General features: G+C 41.5%; 2 protein-coding genes across 2 annotated transcripts; both read right to left on the bottom strand.

Annotated features, from left to right (window-relative positions):
• Nucleotides 1–672: 672 nt before the first annotated feature.
• LOC105485160 (C-C motif chemokine ligand 11) lies at nucleotides 673–3,106 on the bottom strand. The gene is made up of 3 exons (XM_011747382.2): nucleotides 2,901–3,106; nucleotides 1,571–1,682; nucleotides 673–1,196 (listed from the first exon to the last, which is right to left on the bottom strand). The coding sequence occupies exons 1-3, from the start codon at nucleotides 2,974–2,976 to the stop codon at nucleotides 1,091–1,093; spliced, it is 294 nt and encodes a 97-aa protein (XP_011745684.1). The 5' UTR covers nucleotides 2,977–3,106; the 3' UTR covers nucleotides 673–1,090.
• Nucleotides 3,107–16,978: 13,872 nt separating this feature from the next.
• On the bottom strand, nucleotides 16,979–18,521 carry CCL7 (C-C motif chemokine ligand 7). The gene is given in 3 exon segments (NM_001305906.1): nucleotides 16,979–17,084; nucleotides 17,517–17,634; nucleotides 18,416–18,521. Coding segments are annotated over 3 exon segments (330 nt in total).
• Between the last annotated feature and the right edge of the window lie 1,956 nt (nucleotides 18,522–20,477).

Here is a 20,477-nt window from a genome sequence, read left to right as displayed (position 1 = left end):
CCTCAAACTTCTTTCCAAATTTCCCCACCATTTCACACATACTCCAACACTGACACCTTTTGATGGGCCCCCACACAACTGGGTAAATGCACCATGATCATTCCTACTTCTTGGATTTTGCTCAACAACACCTCTTCTCCTCTACCTAGACTGAAATACCTCCAGCAAGGCCTGTTCACTTTGTGCATGCACCAAGGCCTACTTTAAGCTCCACTACACCTGTAAAGCCTGCATCCCTAAACCTCTGGTAAAGGGTCATCTAGCCTTCCTCTGATTTCCCAATGTCTGTCATGTCTGCCTAGTTTGGGTTGGAAGACCGACGAGCAGGGTCAGGTAGAGGGAGATACCACAGGGCTGTTAAAATAGGTCCCAGGAGCGGCAAGTATGGGGTGGGGAGAAAAGGAATGGTGGCAAAGCTCCTGATATTTTCATGGCTGATGTGTTGGGGTCTGAGAAATACTGTTGAAAATGGGAATAGAAGGCTGAAATGGGTTTGTCAGTTTCACCCTGCATTTCAATGAAGACCAGCTAAGCCACAAAGTCATTTCCCAGGGACACAGTTCCCACCCCCATAACCAAACCCCTCCCGGCCACAATCACCTTAGTCCCCCTCAGCTCAATGTGGATTTCCCGCAAAAAAATTACATCTAGTGACTACAATAAAATATGCACATACTTTATGTATTCCTAAAACAACATTTACTTCCATTTAATGAGTGACACTTTGGGTTCACAAGAACAATGACATTTTTATACTAATCATCTTTGCCAGGACCTTTACAAGATTCCAGGGAGGAAGAGAGGAGAGGGGGAACATTGCCCGCTTGTGGCAGGGGATCGAACTGGGGGTTCCATGGGGTAAAGAATCTGCACAAAGCTTTACAGTTTAAAAATAACTGATATTCATGGAGGATATGTTTTAAAGCCTCAATAAATTAAATACAATGAGTTTTTAAAATATATATATATATATTAAATAAAACCCATGCCCTTTGGACTGATAATGAGGTTACCTCAGAATGCATTGTAAGAAGGGAAAACAAATGAGGCAACACTGAGCCTCCGGTTTGGTTTCAAAAACGGTGATTATTTATGGCTTTGGAGTTGGAGATTTTCGGTCCAGATACTTCATGGAATCCTGCACCCACTTCTTCTTGGGGTCGGCACAGATATCCTTGGCCAGTTTGGTCTTGAAGCTGTAGGAGACAGAGGACGCAATTGGAAGGATTGTTTTTGAAAATTCTGCCCATTTGACCCTAAATATTTAAGGACCATTTGCCACTAGACAAAGGGTTGCCATGGAGAGGAGGAAGGATGAAACTCCTGAGTTAGTTGCTGCTCTTGAAGGCCTAGTAAAACCATCTTTGCTCTTAACTTGAAGAAATTGATATGACCACAGCAAGCTCCCAGGCAGGAAGCTGGGAGTGAACATTCACTTTGAAAATTAATGAATTGGACCAGAGGTCAAACTATCAGAGTCTATGACTCCCAGCAACTGTGACACAGTTCTTGACTCTGTGCCTTAGATATTAACTTTTTGTCTAAGGGAGGGTGAGCTTTATTTACTTACATCACAGCTTTCTGGGGACATTTGCCACTGATGATCCTTCTGTAGCTCTCCAGTCGCTGAAGGGGTATCTTCTTATTGGTCAGGGTAAAGCAGCAGGTGGTTGCAACAGAAGCTGAATTTTGGGGAAAAAAATGCACAGAGAAAAAAACGAGCCACATGATGATACATATACATTTCCAAGCATGACTTTGTAAAGGAAGTTAGGAGAAAGCTAGAAATTGCAAGAGGTGGAGGGAGAATCCCTCTGCTCTGAAGTCCTATGCGTCTGGTGGATGCTGTCCTGTGTCTTCAGCATCCTCCCCTGTGCACTGAGGACTCATCATTACTGTTGAGGGGAAGGAAAAAGCTTGGTCAGTGTGACAAATGCTAGCTCTGTCATTATAAAGACCTACGTGGCCATGTGATGGTCATGGTAATTTTCACCAAATATTCTCCATCCTTAGTTTTGAGACACAAGGTAGACTCGCATTTCTTGACAACTTTTGTTTGTTGGAGGCATTAATTCGTTTTGATCAATAAGGGAGGAGACAAAGTGATGGGTGTCATTTTTGAGCCACAGTGCATTGCCTATGCAAGACTCCTGAGAGCTTCCTTTTTCTTTATCACAGTATCCATCAATGTTCCCTGTTGTGGGCAACTTCTCCATCAGTCTAGAATCCTGAGTATAAAATGCAGAAGCCTGAGCCCATACATTATAGATATTTAGTAGAAGTGAGAAGGTAACTTTGTTAATTTAGTTAATTCTGTTAAGTCATTGATAATTTAGAACTGTTTGTTACCATGCCATGCACTGGCTCAGGGGGACTGACACACTCAGTAAATTTGTCACCAGAGTATGGGAAAATGAGTTATGGAACAAATCTCCTAGATAACTTTCCCAAACAGTGTCAAAATAAGTCACCTCAAGAGATCCCCCTGGGACCTCGTTCTTCTCTTAGGCACTGGCTCTGAAAGCTGTCCTGGAGTTGAATTAACATATTGAGCTTCTAATCAACAGATTTTCCTTCTCCCCCACTGCCAAAAATGCCCACCATGTCCACAGTAAGAAAGAGCCATTCTTTAGAGTGCCCCATTCTCAAACACTGTAAGGATAGCTGGATATGGATGCACTCAGCATCCCTCTTGAATGTGGAGAACAGCCTTGGGAGCCTGGGCTTCTAGTTCTGGCTCTTCCAGTGACTAGATGTGAGGATGAGCCATTTCTTGTCCACCCACAAAACCCATTTCCCTATTTTTCGGATGGAGAATTTCCAGTGAGTCTCTAAAGATTCTTGCTGACCTGGTAGCTCTAAAGATGGTTACCTTTCCTATAAGGAGTTGGGGGGCTTACCTGGCCCAGTGAGCCCCTGGGGGCTGAAGGCAGCTGCTACGAGCAGCAGCCACAGGAGTGTTGCGGAGACCTTCATGTTGGAGGCCGAAGGTGTGAGATTCGGCGTGAGAAGTGGTGGTTTCTGGGTTGGTCTCAGCCTCTCTGCTCCTCTGGCTCATCTGCCTGCCTTTTATAGGGAGCAGACTGTGAGGGAGCTTCCAGGGAAGTCTTTGCCTATGCAGGGTCATGATGAAGGAGTTTCTGGATTGCTGACCAAATTCCAGATCCTAGGAGGTCACGCAGAACAGAAGAGAGGCAAGCTAGTGGGAGGGACTTGGTGCATTTTTTAATCCATCTGGATCTTGCTGTTGGAAAGGAGGGGAATATGTGATTATGAAATGAAGTTACACATCTGTATTGAGTGAAGGGAGCAAGAAAACCAAGGGCCGGGGGGATAAGTTGAAATTAAACACCTGTAGTGGTGGAAAGGAGCAAGAAAACCAAGGACCTGGGGGTTGATCTAAGAACCTTCTTTGATTCCTGTGTTCACATGGTCTTGAGGATTTTGGAGACCAGTAAGGAGCCCCAAAACTTCCACTAGGCTCCCACCCAGATGCAGAGAGAGCTCAGTAGCCCTGCACATGGTTGCATCTCTGAAACAGGAAGGACAACACACCACAGCTTAGATGCTGTGTTTTAGTGGAGTGATCATAGAATCTTAGTGCCCTGCAATTTTAGCTTGACAGGACATCAGAACTGGATAGTTTCTATTAATCTTGACTTCTGGGGCACTTTTAAACCATTTGCTTAGCTGCTGAAGCCCTTTTCCAAATGGAATTAAAACAAACCCCAACTCATCAAATACACTGTAGTGAAGGGGATTTGTCTGAAACAGAATAGGCAGCCTCCTGTGCCCTTATTTCCCAGAGAACACATTTAGGGAACACATTTGGAAAATCAATTATCTAGTTTCCCCCTTACTCTCTGAGCACACATTGCAGACAAGGTATCTGATGGCTAAAAATATCAAAAATTGAGGGGACACAAGAACCCATACCTATCCCTTTGTTCATAACACTAGGCACCCTAGTTGGAGAGGGTGTAAGGGAGGCATAGTCTTTAATGGAGCCACTGCAGTGGATTACAGCATTGAATACCGATGTGGAGGTACTGCAAACCTGTTTCCTGTTTTTTTCCTGCACACTCTCATATCAAAATGATTGATTGGTACAGGAGAACAAACAAGAATGTTAAAGATTCTGAGGAGTTGCCTTGCGTTAGTTAAATACTGTGCTGTGGTTGACTGCTGATGTCTGTCATGGGCACAGGATGACAGAGGGCTCTTGCTGTTCCACAAAGTCTCTAAGTGCCCATCCAGGATAATGGGTCTATAATTACCTAAAAACGTAATTACCAAATAGAGGCCAAAAACGTTGAGTCTTCCTTGTTCTTTCCTGCTCTATTCCAGATGGGTTAGTCTAATGTAGAGTCTGAATCCAAGATGTCTGCATTTGGATGACGACTCTGTGACTGACTAGCTGTGATACCATGGACAACTTACTTAATCAGTCTCTGCTAGGGTAAGAGCAGGATACTAATCATGTGTACTTTAGGGAATTGTAGTGTGAATTAAATGAGTTCATGAATCTAAAGTGCTTAGAAGAATGATTAGATCACTATAGATATTCAGTGAGTAGAAGTTACTATTTTTTATCATTAGGAAATAGGCCTGGGTACAGTGGCTCACACTTGTAATTCCAGCACTTTGGGAGACTGAGGCGGGCAGATCACTTGAGGTCAGGAGTTCAAGACCAGCCTGGCCAACATGGTGAAAACCTGTCTCTACTAAAAATACAAAAAATTACCCGGGCATGGTGGAAGGTGCCTGTAGTCTCAGCTACTCAGGAAGCTGAGGCACGAGAATTGCTTGAACACAGGAGATGAAGGTTACAGTGGGCAGAGATCATGCTACTGCACTCCAACCTGGGCAACAGAGTGAGACTCCATCTCAAAATAAAATAAAAATAAAATAAAATAAAATAAAAATAAAGAAGGGCAGATTGGGAATGCTGGAAAGACCTCAGAGTCTGGATATTTCTCCAAATGTTCTTCCAAGTTTTCACACTGCTTGCAAGTAAAAGCAGGCTACCCCAGAGATGGTTTCCAAGAATGCCTGAGTTGCACATGTGGCAGATATGAGGTTTTTAAAAATGTGTCAACAGAATAAATTTGGAGTATTCTTGATCTCAGAGGAGTTTGTCTGACGTGGTTCAATGATTGTTTCTGTAGTAAGAATGATTTCATAACGCTGGTGGGAATTTAAAGGACTTTATTTAAAAGACTTTATCAGCAATCGATTATTCATTTTTGTGTTTTCCTCAAAAAACGGCTTTGGAGTTAATGGGCTTTGGATTTACTCTGAACCTGAAAAACCTCAGTGGCTCAGTGGAAATAAATAAAATCAATCTTTAGACATCCAAGCTGTGCAGCTGTTTCATCCAGCTCACTGACCATCTCTAGCAAGGAGGGGCAGCTTCAAGGGCTTTTTCTCTTCCTTTCTTGGAGGCTTCCTTTTCAGCAGGGACCTAGAGTAAATCCATTTCTTGCCTGTGATTTGGTGCCTGATGAATGAGGGGCCTTGATCAGGAATGATCCTGAGTGATGGGCAGGAAATTGATCCCCCTTGTGAAAACAAAATCTTGACTTCTAAAGAGTTTTTCTTTTTTTTTATTGGAAAATGTATCTTTTATTTTTATTATTCTACTTTAAGTTCTGGGATACACGTGCAGAACGTGCAGGTTTGTTACGTAGGTATACATGTGCCATGGTGGTTTGCTGCACCCATCAACTCGTCATCTACATTAGGTATTTGTCCTAATGCTATCCCTCCCCTTGCCTGCCATGCACCAACAGGCCCTGGTGTTTGATGTTCCCCTCCCTGTGTACATGTGTTCTGATTGTTCAACTCCCACTTACGAGTGAGAGCATGCGGAGTTTGGTTTTCTGTTCCTGTGTTAGTTTGCTGAGAGTGATGGTTTCCAGCTTCATCCATGTCCCTGCAAAGGACATGAACTCAGTCTTTTGTATAGCTGCATAGTACTCCGTGGCATATATGTGCCACATTTTCTTTATCCAGTCTGTTATTGATGGGCATTTGGGTTGAATGCTTTGCTATTGCAAATAGTGCTGCAATAAACATACATGTGCATGTTTCTTTATAGTAGAATGATTTATAATCCTTTGGTATATACCCAGTAATGGAATTGCTGGGTCAAATTGTATTTCTGGTTTTAGATCCTTAAGGAATTGCCATACTGTCTTCCACAATGGTTGAACTAATTTATACTCCCACCAACAGTGTAAAAGTGTTCCTATTTTTCCACATCCTCTCCAGCATCTGTTGTTTCCTGACTTTTTAATGATCACCATTGTAACTGGCGTGAGATGGTATCTCATTGTGGTTTTGATTTGCATTTTTGTAATGATCAGTGATGATGAGCGTTTTTTCGTATGTTTGTTGGTCACATAAATGTCTTCTTTTGAGAAGTGTCTGTTCATATCCTTTGCCCAATTTTTGATGGGGTTGTTTGTTTTTTCTTGTAATTTTTTTTTAGTTTCCTTGTAGATTCTGGATATTGGCCCTTTGTTGGGTGGATAGATTGCAAAAATTTTCTCCCATTCTGTGGGTTGCCTTTTCTCTCTGATGATACTTTCTTTTGCTGTGCAGAAGCTCTTTAGTTTAATTAGATCCCACTAGTCAACTTAGGCTTTTGTTGCCATTGCTTTTGGTGTTTTAGTCATGAAGACTTTGCCCATGCCTATATATTGAATGTTATTGCCTAGGTTTTCTTCTAGGGTTTTTATGGTTTTATGTCTTACCTTTAAGTCTTTAATCCATCTTGAGTTAATTTTTGTCTAAGGTGTAGGGAAGGGGTCCAGTTTCAGTTTTCTGTATATTGCTATCCAGTTTTCCCAACACTATTTATTAAACAGGGAGCCCTTTCCCCATTGCTTGTTTTTGTCAGATTTGTCAAAGATAAGATGGTTGTAGATTTGTGGTGTTATTTCTGAGGCCTCTGTTCTGTTCCATTGGTCTATGTATCTGTTTTGGTACCAGTACCATGCTGTTTTTGTTATTGTAGCCTTGTAGTATAGTTTGAAGTCAGGTAGCATGATGCCTCCAGCTTTCATCTTTTCGCTTAGGATTGTCTTGCCTATATGGACTCTTTTTTGGTTTCATATGAAATTTAGAGTAGTTATTTCTAATTCTATGAAGAAAGTCAGTGGTAGCTTGATGGGAATAGCACTGAATCTGTAAATTACTTTGGGCTGTATGGCCATTTTTGCAATATTAATTCTCCCTATCCATGAGCATGGAATGTGTTCCCATTTGTGTCCTCTCTTATTTCCTTGAGCAGTGGTTTGTAGTTCTCTTCTTGAATGGGTCCTTCACATCTCTTGTTGTAAGTTGTATTCCTAGGTATTTTATTCTCTTTGTAGCAATTGTGAATGGGAGTTCACTCATGATTTGGCTCTCTGTTTGCCTATTATTGGTGTATAGGAATGCTTGTGACTTTTGCACATTGATGTTGTATCCTGAGACTTTGCTGAAGTTGCTTATGAGCTTAAGGAGTTTTTGGGCTGAGACGATGGGGTTTTCTAAATATACAATCATGTCAACTGCAAACAGAGACAATTTGACTTCCTCTCTTCCTATTTGAATACCTTTATTTCTCTCTCTTGCTTGATTGCCCTCACCAGAACTTCCAATACAATGTTGAATAGGAGTGGTGAGAGAGAACATCCTTGTCTTGCTCTGGTTTTCAAAGGGAATGCTTCCAGCTTTTGCCTATTCAGTATGATATGGCTGTGAGTTTGTCATAAATAGCTCTTATAAGTTTGAGATATGTTCCATCAATACCTAGTTTATTGAGTGTTTTTAACATAAAGGGGTGTTGAATTTTATTGAAGGTCTTTTCTGCATCTATTGAGATAATCATGTGGTTTTTGTCATTGGTTCTGTTTATGTGATGTATTATGTTTATTAATTTGCGTATGTTGAAACAGACTTGCATCCCAGGGAGGAAGTTGACTCAACTGTGGTGGATAACCTTTTTGATGTGCTGCTGGATTCGGTTTGCCAGTATTTTATTGAGGATTTTCGCATCAATGTTCATCAGGAATATTGGCCTGAATTTCCTTTTTCGGTTGTGTCTCTGCCAGGTTTTGGTATCAGGATGATGCTGGCCTCATAAAATGAGTTAGGGTGGAGTCCCTCTTTTTCTATTGTTTGGAATAGTTTCAGAAAGAATGGTACCTGCTCCTCTTTGTATCTCTGGTAGATTTCAGCTGTGAATTTGTCTGGTCCAGCCCTTTTTTTGTTGGTAAGTTATTAATTACTGCCTCCATTTCAGAACTTGCTATTGGTCTATTCAGGGATTTGACTTCTTCCTGGTTTAGTCTTGGGAGGGTGTATGTATCTAGGAATTTATCCATTTCTTTTAGGTTTTCTAGTTTATTTGTGTAAAGGTGTTTATAGTATTCTCTGATGGTAGTTTGTATTTCTGTGGGATGAGTGGTGATTTCCCCTTTATCATTTCTTGCTGTGTCTATTTGATTCTTTTCTCTTCTTTATTAGTCTGATTAGCAGTCTATGTATTTTGTTAATCTTTTCAAAAAAAAAAAAAAACAGCTCCTGGATTCATTGAGTTTTTGAAGGGTTTTTCATGTCTCTATCTCCTTCAGTTCTACTCTGATCTTAGTTATTTCTTGTCTTCTGCTAGCTTTTGAATTTGTTTGCTCTTGCTTCTCTAGTTCTTTTAACTGTCATATTAGGGTGCTAATTTTAGATCTTTCCAGCTCTTTCATGTGGGTATTTAGTGCTATAAATTTCCCTCTGAAGTTTTAGCTGTGTCTCAGGAATTCAGGTACATTGTGTGTTTGTTCTTATTGGTTTCAAATAACTTATTTATATCTGCCTTAATTTTGCTATTTACCCAGGAGTTATTCAGGAGCAGGTTGTTCAGTTTCCATGTAGTTGTGCAGTTTTGAATGAGTTTCTTAATCCTGAGTTTAATTTGATTGCACTGTGGTCTGAGAGACTGTTTGTTATGATCTCCGTTCTTTTGCATTTGCTGAGGAGTGTTCTTTTTTGATCTTTGTTGGCTTAAAGTCTGTTTTATCAGAGACTAGGATTGCAATCCCTGTTTTTTGTTGTTGTTGTTGTTTGTTTGTTTATTTTTGCTTTCCAATTGCTTGGTAAATATTCCTCCATCCCTTTATTTTGAGCCTATGTGTGTCTTTACATGTGAGATAGGTCTCCTGAATACAGCACACCAATGGGTCTCGACTCTTTATCCAATTTGCCAGTCTGTGTCTCTTAATTGGGGCCTTTAGCCCATTTACATTTAAGGTTAATATTGTTATGTGTGAGTGTGACCCTGTCATCACAATGTAGTTTGTTCATAGTGTCATTGGTCTTTACATTTTGGTATGTTTTTTGCAGTGGCTTGTATCAGTTTTTCCTTTCCATATTTAGTGTTTCTTTCAGGAGGCCTGGTGGTGAAAAAAAATCCCTTGGCTTGTCTGTAAAGGATTTTATTTCTCCTTCGCTTATGGAGCTTAGTTTGGCTGGATATGAAATTCTGGGTTGAAAATTATTTTCTTTAAGATTGTTGAATTGTCCCCCACTCTCTTCTGGCTTATAGGGTTTCTGCAGAGAGATCCACTGTTAGTCTGATGGGCTTCCCTTTGTGAGTAACCCGATCTTTCTCTCTGGCTGCCCTTAACATTTTTTTCTTCATTTCAACCTTGGTGAATCTGACGATTATGTGTCATGGGGTTGCTCTTCTCGAGGAGTACCTTAGTGGTGTTCTCTGTATTTCCTGAATTTGAATGTTGTCCTGTCTTGCTAGTTGGGAAAATTCTTCTGGATAATACTCTGAAGTGTGTTTTCCAACTTGGTTCCATTCTCCCCATTAACTTCAGGTACACCAGTTAATCATAGGTTTGATCTTTTCACATAGTCCCATATTTCTTGGAGGCTTTGTTCATTCTTTTTCACTCTATTTTTTTCTCTAATCTTGTCTTCATGCTTTATTTCATTAAGTTGATCTTCAATCTTTCATATCCTTTCTTCCACTTGATCAATTTGGCTATTGATAGTTGTGTATGCTTCACAAAGTTCTCATGCTTTGTTTTCCAGCTCCATCAGGTCATTTATGTTCTTCTCTAAATTGATTATTCTAGTTAGCAGTTCTTGCAACCTTTCATTGAGGATCTTAGCTTACTTGCATTGGGTTAGAACATGCTCCTTTAGCTCAAAGGAGTTTGTTATTACCCACCTTCTGAAACCTACTTCTGTCAGTTCATCAAACTCATTCTCCGTCCAGTTTTGTTTCCTTACTGGTGAGGGGTTGTGATCCTTTGGAGGAGAAGAGGCATTCTGTTTTTTGGAATTTTCAGCATTTTTGCTCAGTTTTTTTCTCATCTTTGTGATTTATCTACCTTTGATCTTTGATGCTGATGACCTTTGGATGGGGTTTTTGCATGGGCATCCTTTTAGTTGATGTTGGTGTTATTGCTTTCTGTTTGTTAGTTTTCCTTCTAACAGGCCCCTCTTCTGTAGGTCTGCTGGAGTTTGCTGGAGGTCCACTCCAGACGTGTTTGCCTGGGTATTACCAGCAGATTCTGCAGAACAGCAAAGATTGCTGCCTGTTCCTTTCTCTGGAAACTTCATTCCAGAGGGGCACCTGCCAGATGCCAGCCAGAGCTCTCCTGTGTAACGTGTCTGTTGACCCCTGCTGGGAGGTGTCTCCCAGTCAGGAGGCACTGAGGTCAGTGACCCACTTGAGAGGGCAGTCGGTCCCTTAACAGAGGTCAAGCACTGTGCTAGGAGACCCTCTGCTCTCTTCAGAGCTGGTCTGCAGGAACGTTTAAGTCTGCTGAAGCTGTGCCCACCGCCAACCCTTCCCTCAGGTGCTTGGTCCCAGGGAGATGGGAGTTTTAAGCCTCTAACCAAGGCTGCTGCCTTTCTTTCAGAGATACGCTGCCCAGAAGAATCAAGAGAGGCAGTCAGGCTACAGAGGTTTTGCTGTGCTGCTGTGGGTTCTGCCCAGTATGAACTTCCCAGCCAACTTCTGAAGAGTTTTTCAGGGTGTGCATGGTGGGTCACACATGTAATCCCAGCACCTTGGGAGGCTGAGGCGGATGGATCACTTGAGGTTAGGAGTTCAAGACCAGCTTAACCAACATGGTGAAACCCTGTCTTTACTAAAAATACAAAAATTAGGTGAGTGTGGTGGCACGTGCCTATAATCCCAGCTGCTTGGGAGGCTGAGACAGGAGAATTGCTTGAACCTGGGAGGTGAAGTTTGCAGTGAAGTGAGATCACACTAGTGCATTCCAGTCTGGGCAACAGAGGGAGACTCAGAAAAAGAAAAGAAAAGAAAAGAAAAGAAAAGAAAAGAAAAGAAAAGAAAGGAAAGGAAAGGAAAGGAAAGGAAAGGAAAGGAAAGGAAAGGAAAGGAAAGGAAAAAAGGAAAAAAGGGAGTTTTTCAGGGAGAGGTGAGTGATCAGTGATCAGCAGACAAGGATCCCAGGAATCAGGACTCTTGACTTTGTTCTGTAGCTGTGTTCCAGATCTCCTTTAATATCGCAAAGTTATAGACAAACTGGAAAGAGACATTGACGTTGATTTTATTCCAACCTTCTCTTTAAAAAATAAAAATAAAAGAATAGACACCAGAGGCTTGGAGACCAGTGAAAAAATCCTTAAGGGAACTGTGTGCTTTAGGCTGAGCCGATTCTAGAGCCCCTGTTTGTTGACTTCCTGTCTTCTGAAATGTGTCATAACTCTTAGTCTCAATCTCCCTTTGTGCAAAGCAGGATCAATGTAGGGTTCATTACTCTTTCTTCTCAAGCATCACTGAACTCATTTCTGCAGTTTCTTATCACTTTTGGAAGAGAATTACACCAAACTTGATGTTAGTGTAAAAATGCTAACAATGTGTTCAGCAGATAGTAAGTTATCAATGCAATGCTAACCTATGCAATCTATGCAAGGCTCTATCTTACTTCATTTCACAAGAGATGACTTATTTAATCCTTCCAACAAACCTATTCTAATTAAGTCCATTTTAAAGATGAGAAAAAGGAGACTTAGAGAAGTGAACTGTCTTCCTCTTCTGTGAAATCATTTACAAAAGTGAAGCCTGCTTCCCAGAGTTGCCTTGAGGTTTTCCAAAGCTTTTTTATTTAAAATATTTTTTAAAAAATTAAAAATATTTTATTTTGTTAGAGACGGTGTCTCCCTCTGTCATCCAGGCTGGAGTGCAGTGGCACCATCACAGCTCACTGTAGCCTTGAACTCCTGGGCCTTAAGTGATCCTCTTCCCTCAGCCTCCAGAGCAGCTAGGATTAAAGGTATGCCACCACATCTGTCTAATATTATTTTTTGTAGAAATGCTTTGTTGCCTAGACTGGTCTTGAACTCCTTGCTTCAAGTATCCTCCACCTTGGTTTCTCAAAGTGCTGGGATTACAGGAGTGAGACATAGTACCTGGCCTAAAATGTTCTTTTTGTTATAATCCTCTTAGGGCAATTAACTTTACTATTTTGTACAGAGGTGGAAAACCGAGGCACAGAATGTCATACCTATTTTCCAGGGCTAACTGGTCATGGTAATGCTAGCCTAGGCTTCTATAACAACAACGACCTCAGTGGCTTACTGCAATATTTACTTTTTGATATTTACTTTTTGTTTGTATTGTAACCTGATGTTGGTTAGGCAGCTCTCAAAAAGTACTCTCTTTTAGGAATGACTCACAGATTCAGGCTGTTTGCCAATTATGGCTTTCATATGGAACATGTGGCCTCCAAGTTCCCAGATGTGAGTGGAGAGAGGGTTGATAGATTGTGTAGGATGTTTTAAAGAAACAGATATAAAAGCTGCTTACATCACTTCTGCCTACCTCACATTGGCCTTCACTCATCATGCAACTCCAGAATAACTGCAGAGAAGCTGAGACATGAAGAGGATCACATGGATATTTGGTGAAGACTAATAGTTTCCATTAGAATCTGCCTTTTGCTTACTTCTTCTCACACGTAGAGTACACAAATAATCCACCTGCAAGAGAAACAACTCAAAGTGCCATTTAGTCATTGCACCAACCTAAATGGACAAGATCTGTTGATGATGGTTAGTTATCTCCATCAGCTGAGATTATGGATCTACTTTGTCCAGTGACCTATGAACTAAAAAGACAAATAATTTGCCACTTACCTAATGTTTCAAGTTTGAAAAGGACAGGGTACTTGCAATCAACACTCTCATATATGGAAAGAAAGTGGCATTCGTCAATGGCCAATGCACTGTGCCAAACCTAAAAACTTCAGACAGATGTTATAAAAGTCTCCCATCCAGAGCATCACACACCAGGTCCTGTCGGGGGGTGGGGGGCTGGGGGAGGGATAGCATTAGGAGAAATACCTACTGTAAATGATGAGTTGACAGGTGCAGCAAATCAACATGGCACGTGTATACCTGTGTAACAAACCTGCATGTTGTGCACATGTACCCTAGAACTTAAAGTATAATAAAAAGAAAAAAAAGTCCCCCATCCTTGATTAGGCTGGTTCTCTCTCTCTGGGGGAACTCTGTTGTCTTTTTTATCCTGGTTTCTGGTTTCCTTTGTGAGTTTCCTCCTTTTCCATTATTCCCCTTTGGTCACCTCTGAAGTGAGTATTGAAGAGAGACATGGTCTTCTTGGGGACTCTGCAGCCTTTGAGGACTGCAAGCTGTACTGTAGGGCCTGGAGTTTGTCTTCTTTTTGAACTTTTCAGGATCACTTATGGTTTCATTGACAGTATAGTATAGCTCTGGTAATAGCAGTGGGCTTCTGATCTCTTCACTCTCAGTCAATTCCATATGCCAGCAGCCACAGTCCAAGTTTCTTTCTTGATATAATTCTGTAATTATTTTTTTTCTCTCTCTCTCTCCCTCTCTCTCTCTCTCTCTCTCTCTCTCCCCGCCCCCTTCCTCTCCCTCTGCCTCTCCTTCTTCTTCTCCTTCTCCTTCTCCCTCTCTTCTTAATGAGGAAGGCTGTGAGACTTGAATGGTAAGGCTACAACTTCAATCTCATTTTTGCTTTATGTTATTTCATCCAACTAAGAGATTTTTTTCCCAAAAGAGTTTTATTGCAGATTTTTTTTCATCCTTAAATACCTTCTCTTAATATTTGGTACCTAGAAACAGATGGCTTTTCCAACAACATAAGGTCCTGAATTTGTGTATTTTATTGTCTTTCGTTTCTACCTTATGACCAGTTGATTTCTCTTTTTTCTGAGCTCATCTCTTTCTTGGAATCCCTTCAAAAAGAAAGACAAAAAGAAACAACATGCTACTAATGTATCTTTATCAAACTTTCCCTTTAGAGTTACTATTTTAGCAGATAGCACCTGACAGGTTTGACACTTTGTAACATGAATCTCTTATTTTCTTCAAACTGTGACATCAGCTTCCTCACTGCTTGCTACTAAATATCTAGTTAATGCTACACATTTCACGTTCTTAATGGTAGCACATGATTGTGCTATTAATTCCTCTTTTAATCAGGGTTAAACTAGGCTCCAAAGTAGCTTTAGTGGCTTAACACAGCAAATGTTTATTTCTTTTTCATGTCACAGTTCAAGGTAGGACAGTTGACCTGTGACTTGGGGATACGGACTGCTTCCATTGAGCTATACGGAGCACATTACCCCTAACATTACCACAATAGAGGAAGAGAGAGCTGTTTATAGGGACAAGGTCTGAAAGTGGCTTATATCATTTTAGCCCTCACCCAACTGGTTAGAATTCAACCACACAGCCCCTGGGTAAATGCAATTTAGGCTGGAGAATATAGAAGAGCCCACAGATATCTGGGGGGCATTTGCGGTCTCTGCTACTTAGGACAGGTACATGTCCAGCAGCAAAGTCTAGGAGGTGGGAAAGTTCCAACAAAAAACACTCCTTTTGCCTAAGCCAGAATTCACAGGTCAAGCCTGGAGATTACATTGATCTGAAAGAGATAGCATCAGGGAAACTCACTGGTCCCAAGACATGACTAAGAAATAGTTAAAAATGTGTAAGGGACACTTTCCCCACTCAACAATCCATATCAGAGTCTTTACTGATGGTACCTGGAAATCTGTTTTTTTTTTTTAAATTAGTATCTAAGTGATGTTGATGCGAATATGACTCATTGATCTACTCTACATCTCAATCTATGGAGGCTTGGTCAGGTAAAGTAACTTGCCTAAATTTACTAGGCACATTACTGGTGTAACTAGCCTAATCTTTGAATCCCATTGAACTCAATGCCCCGTTATATACCAGCATCTCTGTTCCTGTTCTTTCTAATTCTCTGTGCCCAAGAGTACAAGGCCTGCATGAAAACACATGATTTTATAATTTTTCTAATATGAAGTTTCAGCAGATTCTGTTTGGCCTTGAGCACATGTAGCCCTTCTCTCCTTTCCTGCCCTACCATTAGACACTCTGCTTAACATCTGCGTGTATCAGAGGGCTCACTGTGTCCCACAGCATCTATTCATTCATTCCTACTTCTGGTCTGCCTGTTGGCTGTTCTCTGCTGGAATTTAAGATTACCCGCCTTATTGGTGTGAAATTAAATAACTCAAACTTCAGATAATTTAAACTTAAAGCTATTAGGACTTCAATTATTCTGAGCCTTGAGAGGAATGTGGCTATGCAATCTGAGTCGTGTAGCATGCACCTACAACTTTTGCCTTTTTGCTTTTTCCTGTAAACAATTAAGAAGACTGAGCCATGGCAGAGGTAACACCCCTCAGATCATTACCTCTCCTCAAGGAATAGTAAATCATCTTCCTTGGAACATAGTAACCTGTAACCAATCAAATCACTGTGGTGTATGCACCTTGTCTAGTACGAAAAATGTTGTAATCCAGCTGGAGCTTCTGTCTTTACCTATGTAATTGAAACCTTTCCATTTGTTTGGAGTTGATGCTTTTCCAAGTGGCCACCCTCAAGCTTTGTCCTTGAATGAACTCAATAATTATTCACATTTTCTGAATCTCATTGTTAATGCTGACTTTGGTGTTTGGGGGTGAGAACTGGTGGGCTGAAGAAGGGGTAGAAAGGAATGTTGGACTTGGTCTGAACACCAGTGGTGGCAGAAATCAATGATGGCCGGCACTTGCCAAATCACCTGTTGGTCTCCTACTCGATTTTTTAATGAAAGTGACATTTGTATTATACGAGACTAGAGAATTGATTAGAAGGGGGAAAACCAGCCAGTTACAAGGTTGATATAATGGAAGAGAGGAGAGGCTTTTGGGTAGAGTGCAAGATGGTGAGAAAAAGAATGAGTTTGAGAGGGAAGGAAGGTATTTGAACAAGTGGCTGAAGAGGATGTCAGATCTGGAACTGAGGGGTGGGTTCATCTGACCCCAGCCTGCAGCTGCCTCTCCCTAAGATGCAGACAAGTCTGGCCTGGGGGAAAGCCCAGAGTCCACTATGTGCTCATTTCTCCACAATGTGAGCCCGACCTCTGCAACCACGCCCTTCACCTTGTCACCCTGTTACCCCCACCAGCTTTATTACTTTATCCTTTTAAAAAGCCATGAATGTCAGCTGTTATACAAAAATATATTTTATGTGAAAATTTGGGAGTCATACATATGCAAATATGTAATTCTATAATAACATTATGCTTCCATAGGAGCATCATATCTTAACAATTAAAACAAATCTTTGCATTGACTCTTGCAAGGACTTCTACAATACCACCACGAGGTAGAGAAGCGAGGAGCATCTCACAGTTTTTAGAGGACTGAGATGACATATGCATCCAAGACTTTACGTTCAAAATCCACCAAAATCCATGGAAGATTAAATTAAAATATTAATAACTTTTTAAAACTATGTAAGAAAAACCATGATTCACATTATTACATAAAGTTCATATTCCTTAGAATTAGAATTAAATAATCTCAGAATCACTCTGAGAAAGGACAGGGTATATAAATTATTTGTTTCTCAAGTCATGGCTTGGTTTCAGTTCAGTCATGAATGTTCAAAGCTTTGGAGTTTGAGTTTTCTTGTCCAGGTGCTTCATAAATTCCTGGACCGACTTCTGTGTGGGGTCAGCACAGATCTCCTTGTCCAGTTTGGTCTTGAAGCTGTGGAGGAGAAAGGAGATAGTTAGATGGAACACCTCGAGGGTTCAGCCTGGGAGTGTGACCAACGCTATGGGAAACCTGTCTAGCTCGTCAGTCTGGCTGATGGAGATGCCTCAGGGATGGAGGAGGAAGAAGGTAAACTAAAGGAAGGGGCCTCAGAGAAGCAGCTCTTTTTGCCAGCCCAAGTGAATCCCTCTTGGTTCCAGGATAAAAGAACTGAAGTCTGAAGTGATAGCTAGAAAGGGAGCTGAGAGTGAGAAGTCACTTTCTTTTCTTGAATTGTTTCCCACTGGAAAATGTCTGGGATAAGGTTAGAGATGCTGTTTGCATCACAGTATTTGATTCCAACTCATTTTGATAGTAGTCCTATTCGCTGCCCAGGGAAGAACCTAGGACTGAGGTGTGAGGGGTGGGTGGTCATCATCCACACACATTACAGCTTCCCGGGGACAGTGGCTGCTGGTGATCCTTCTGTAGCTCTCCAGCCTCTGCTTCGGGATTTTCTTATTGATAAATCTGTAGCAGCAGGTAGTTGAAGTATTAATCCCATCTGCAATGAAACAACAAGAAGAAAAGGCCGTTGAGGGTGTGTCCTGGGTCTTTCTGTTTGTAAAATAGGGAATGGTAAGAAGAAAGAGTCAGAGAGAAAGGAGGTGGAGGCAAAAGCTGCCCGTCCCAAGTCCGGTGTCTTTGCCCTTTGAGGCATTTCATAAACTCCCTTTCACTTTTGTGGACTATAAAATAGTGATGCACCGTCACCAGTTGACAGGCGGAAGAGGAATTGATGACTACTCTGGGCATTGCAAGGAGGGGCTAATATAATAATCCAATTCCTTAGAGCAAGGGTACTCCAATTATGGATCCCCTTTTAGGCTCTGAGCATTCTATGCTTGGTCATGAGTTTCCCTGATACCTACCACCTCTGCGGAGCCGCTGTCTCTGGAAGCTGGGCTGAATGAAACACAGACCAGATTCTGGGTCTCCCGGTATCTGCAAACAGCCTGCACACTCATCCCCGGAAGCCCCCTGTTTTTGATCACCCGATCCCAAACTCTGCTGGAAGCAACTCGGGCGGTAATTGCACTGAGGGTGTTCCCGGAGCTGGAGTACTGGAAGGAGCTGGATTTGGGGTTCACAGCTGGAATTCTAGTTCAGGCTGTACCCCGCAGCAGCTGTGTGGTTGAGCTCACCCCTTGTTCTTTTTCCGAGTTACCTTATCTTGGAAAAGTAGCTGTTAAAGTGAGACTGTGGGTAGCATGTCTTCTTGACTGGTCCATGATAACCCAGAGAAGGGGCAACGTGCTTCAAGGAGAAGGAGAGAGGGACCTTACCTGGCTGAGCGAGACCCTGGGGGCTGAAGGCAGCTGCTGCGGGCAGCAGACACAGAGGTGCTGCAGAGATTTTCACGTTGGAGGGTGAGGGCATGGGCTTCCCCATGAGAACTGGAGATTTCTGGGTTGGTCTCGCCCCTCTGCTCCTCTAGCAGCTCTGTCTCTGCCTTTTATAGGAAGCAGAGAGGATGAATCATAGGATGGAGTAATAAATCTGCTGAGTCAGTGCACTTCAGTGGGAGGATAGGAAATGAGAGTATGAGTCGAGGTTAGCCTGTTTTTCAGCTAAGACCAGCAGTGGTAGGTGAGGTAGGGTCTATGTCCAGGCAGACTACAGTATGTAACTATGGCTATTATTAAGAGAACAGTTTCTCTGAAATGAGACACATTCTACAGAAAAAGGAAGGAATCAGGGATACCGAAGTCAAAGATATACAAGGGATATTATCCTTTTCCCTTTGGAGCAGCAGCCCTAGGACATGAATCCACAAAAAGCCACTCAGACTTTGACTCAACTCCACAAAGGACTCAAAGATTCTTCACTGTCTTAAATCCTGGTGGCTTTCTAAAACCCAGAGAAAAGTAAAATAATAGAACATTAGCAGAAAAATAGAATTCAGTATTCTTAGAATAATAGTACCTAAAAGTAGTGTCCGTTTTAGTAATCTATTGCTGCATAACAATCTATCTGAAAACAGAGACTTAAAACAGTAACAATTTTCTGGGGTTTTTTTGTTTGTTTTTTTTTTTTTTGCTCTTGAATATATCACAAGGTCTTCATTCAATGCCTGGGGTCTGGGCTGGGAGGACTTCAACAGCTGTCTCTCTCTCTCTCTGTCTCTCTCTCTCTCTCTCTCTCTCTCTCTGTGTGTGTGTGTGTGTGTGTGTGTGAGAGAGAGAGATAGATCTTTCCAGTGGTCCCTCCACATGGTTAGATATTGTGCATGATGATGGCTTAAGGATCCCAGGTGCAAGGGTTGGGAACATAGTCACACCTCTTAATGGGAGGAGTATAAAAGAATTTGAGGATATGTTTTAAAACCACTATTTGTTTTATAGGCTATCAGAACTGCACAGCATATAAAGATCTTAGAATACTGTGTTTCTAAAACATCATATTTTTCCAAGTAAAAGAATATAGGGAAGGCAAATTTATGAACAAAATCAGAGCCCTTCAATTTGAATCAGAGACAAGAGACTTCTTGTCCTTCTTCCCACACACGTATCTCGGGAATACAAAGAAACCACTAATCTAGCTCCTCATCTCACATACACATTACAAAGTCACCAACTAATCGCCTTTGATATCAGTGAAAAGGGGTTTGATGAGGGACCATGTGTGGGGTCCTCATGCCTGTAACTGGGCCATGCATCATGGACATGGAATGCAAAAGAGGAAAATTATTCAATGGGGAAATTGAGCATTATACAGCCTTGAATATTAATTTGGGAGCAATGCAAGGCTTTGATTCTGGTTTTAGCTTTACGTCATTTTATCTTACCCCTATGACTTTGTTCAGGCTACTCATTCCCTCAATTAGCTCTTTTTCAAATTGTTATTACTCCCAGCTCCAGAAATTGGTGAATAGTTGACCTACTTTCTATCTCCTTGTTTATGGAGTCTTCCCAGCTCACTCTAATGTAACACATTAGAACAGCATATTTTCTAACCCAGGGTGTATGTTCCATCCACTTGATGCTTCTACAAAGCAGAACCCTTTCCTTTGACTTTTCTTTCTTTTTCTTTTATTTTGGAAGACAACTATCATGGATAATCTGCTGAATGATCCACAAAGTTGGAGTAGAACATAGGGGTCCTGCCCAGAAATTACCTTTCCTGGATCTGTCTGTTCAGCAGCTCAAGGAAGTACTCATGGGTTCCAGTTGGTTAAACCTTTCTCCTTCAGAAAATCCTTAAGTGAAGTGCCCCAAGATGTTCCTGCTTAAGATCCCAGAGAAAATGCCTGCTTATGTTTATGATGGAAAGGCCTGTACCTATCACCCACAAGACCTGGGAATGGTAAAAATAAGAGACTGTCGAATTGTTGCAGATTTTTGTAAA

The sequence above is a fragment of the Macaca nemestrina genome, chromosome 17, assembly GCF_043159975.1.
Source record: "Macaca nemestrina isolate mMacNem1 chromosome 17, mMacNem.hap1, whole genome shotgun sequence".
Classification (NCBI taxonomy): domain Eukaryota; kingdom Metazoa; phylum Chordata; class Mammalia; order Primates; family Cercopithecidae; genus Macaca; species Macaca nemestrina.
This window is presented reverse-complemented; position numbering and strand designations above follow the sequence as displayed.

Coding starts and splice junctions, on each gene's coding strand:
- LOC105485160 (XM_011747382.2), bottom strand. CDS start 2,976: ATGAAGGTCTCCGCAACACTCCTGTGGCTGCTGCTCGTAGCAGCTGCC. Junction 1,683..2,900: donor CCAGGGGCTCACTGGGCCAG/GTAAGCCCCCCA, acceptor CCCAAAATTCAG/CTTCTGTTGCAACCACCTGC. Junction 1,197..1,570: donor TGTCCCCAGAAAGCTGTGAT/GTAAGTAAATAA, acceptor TGTCTCCTACAG/CTTCAAGACCAAACTGGCCA.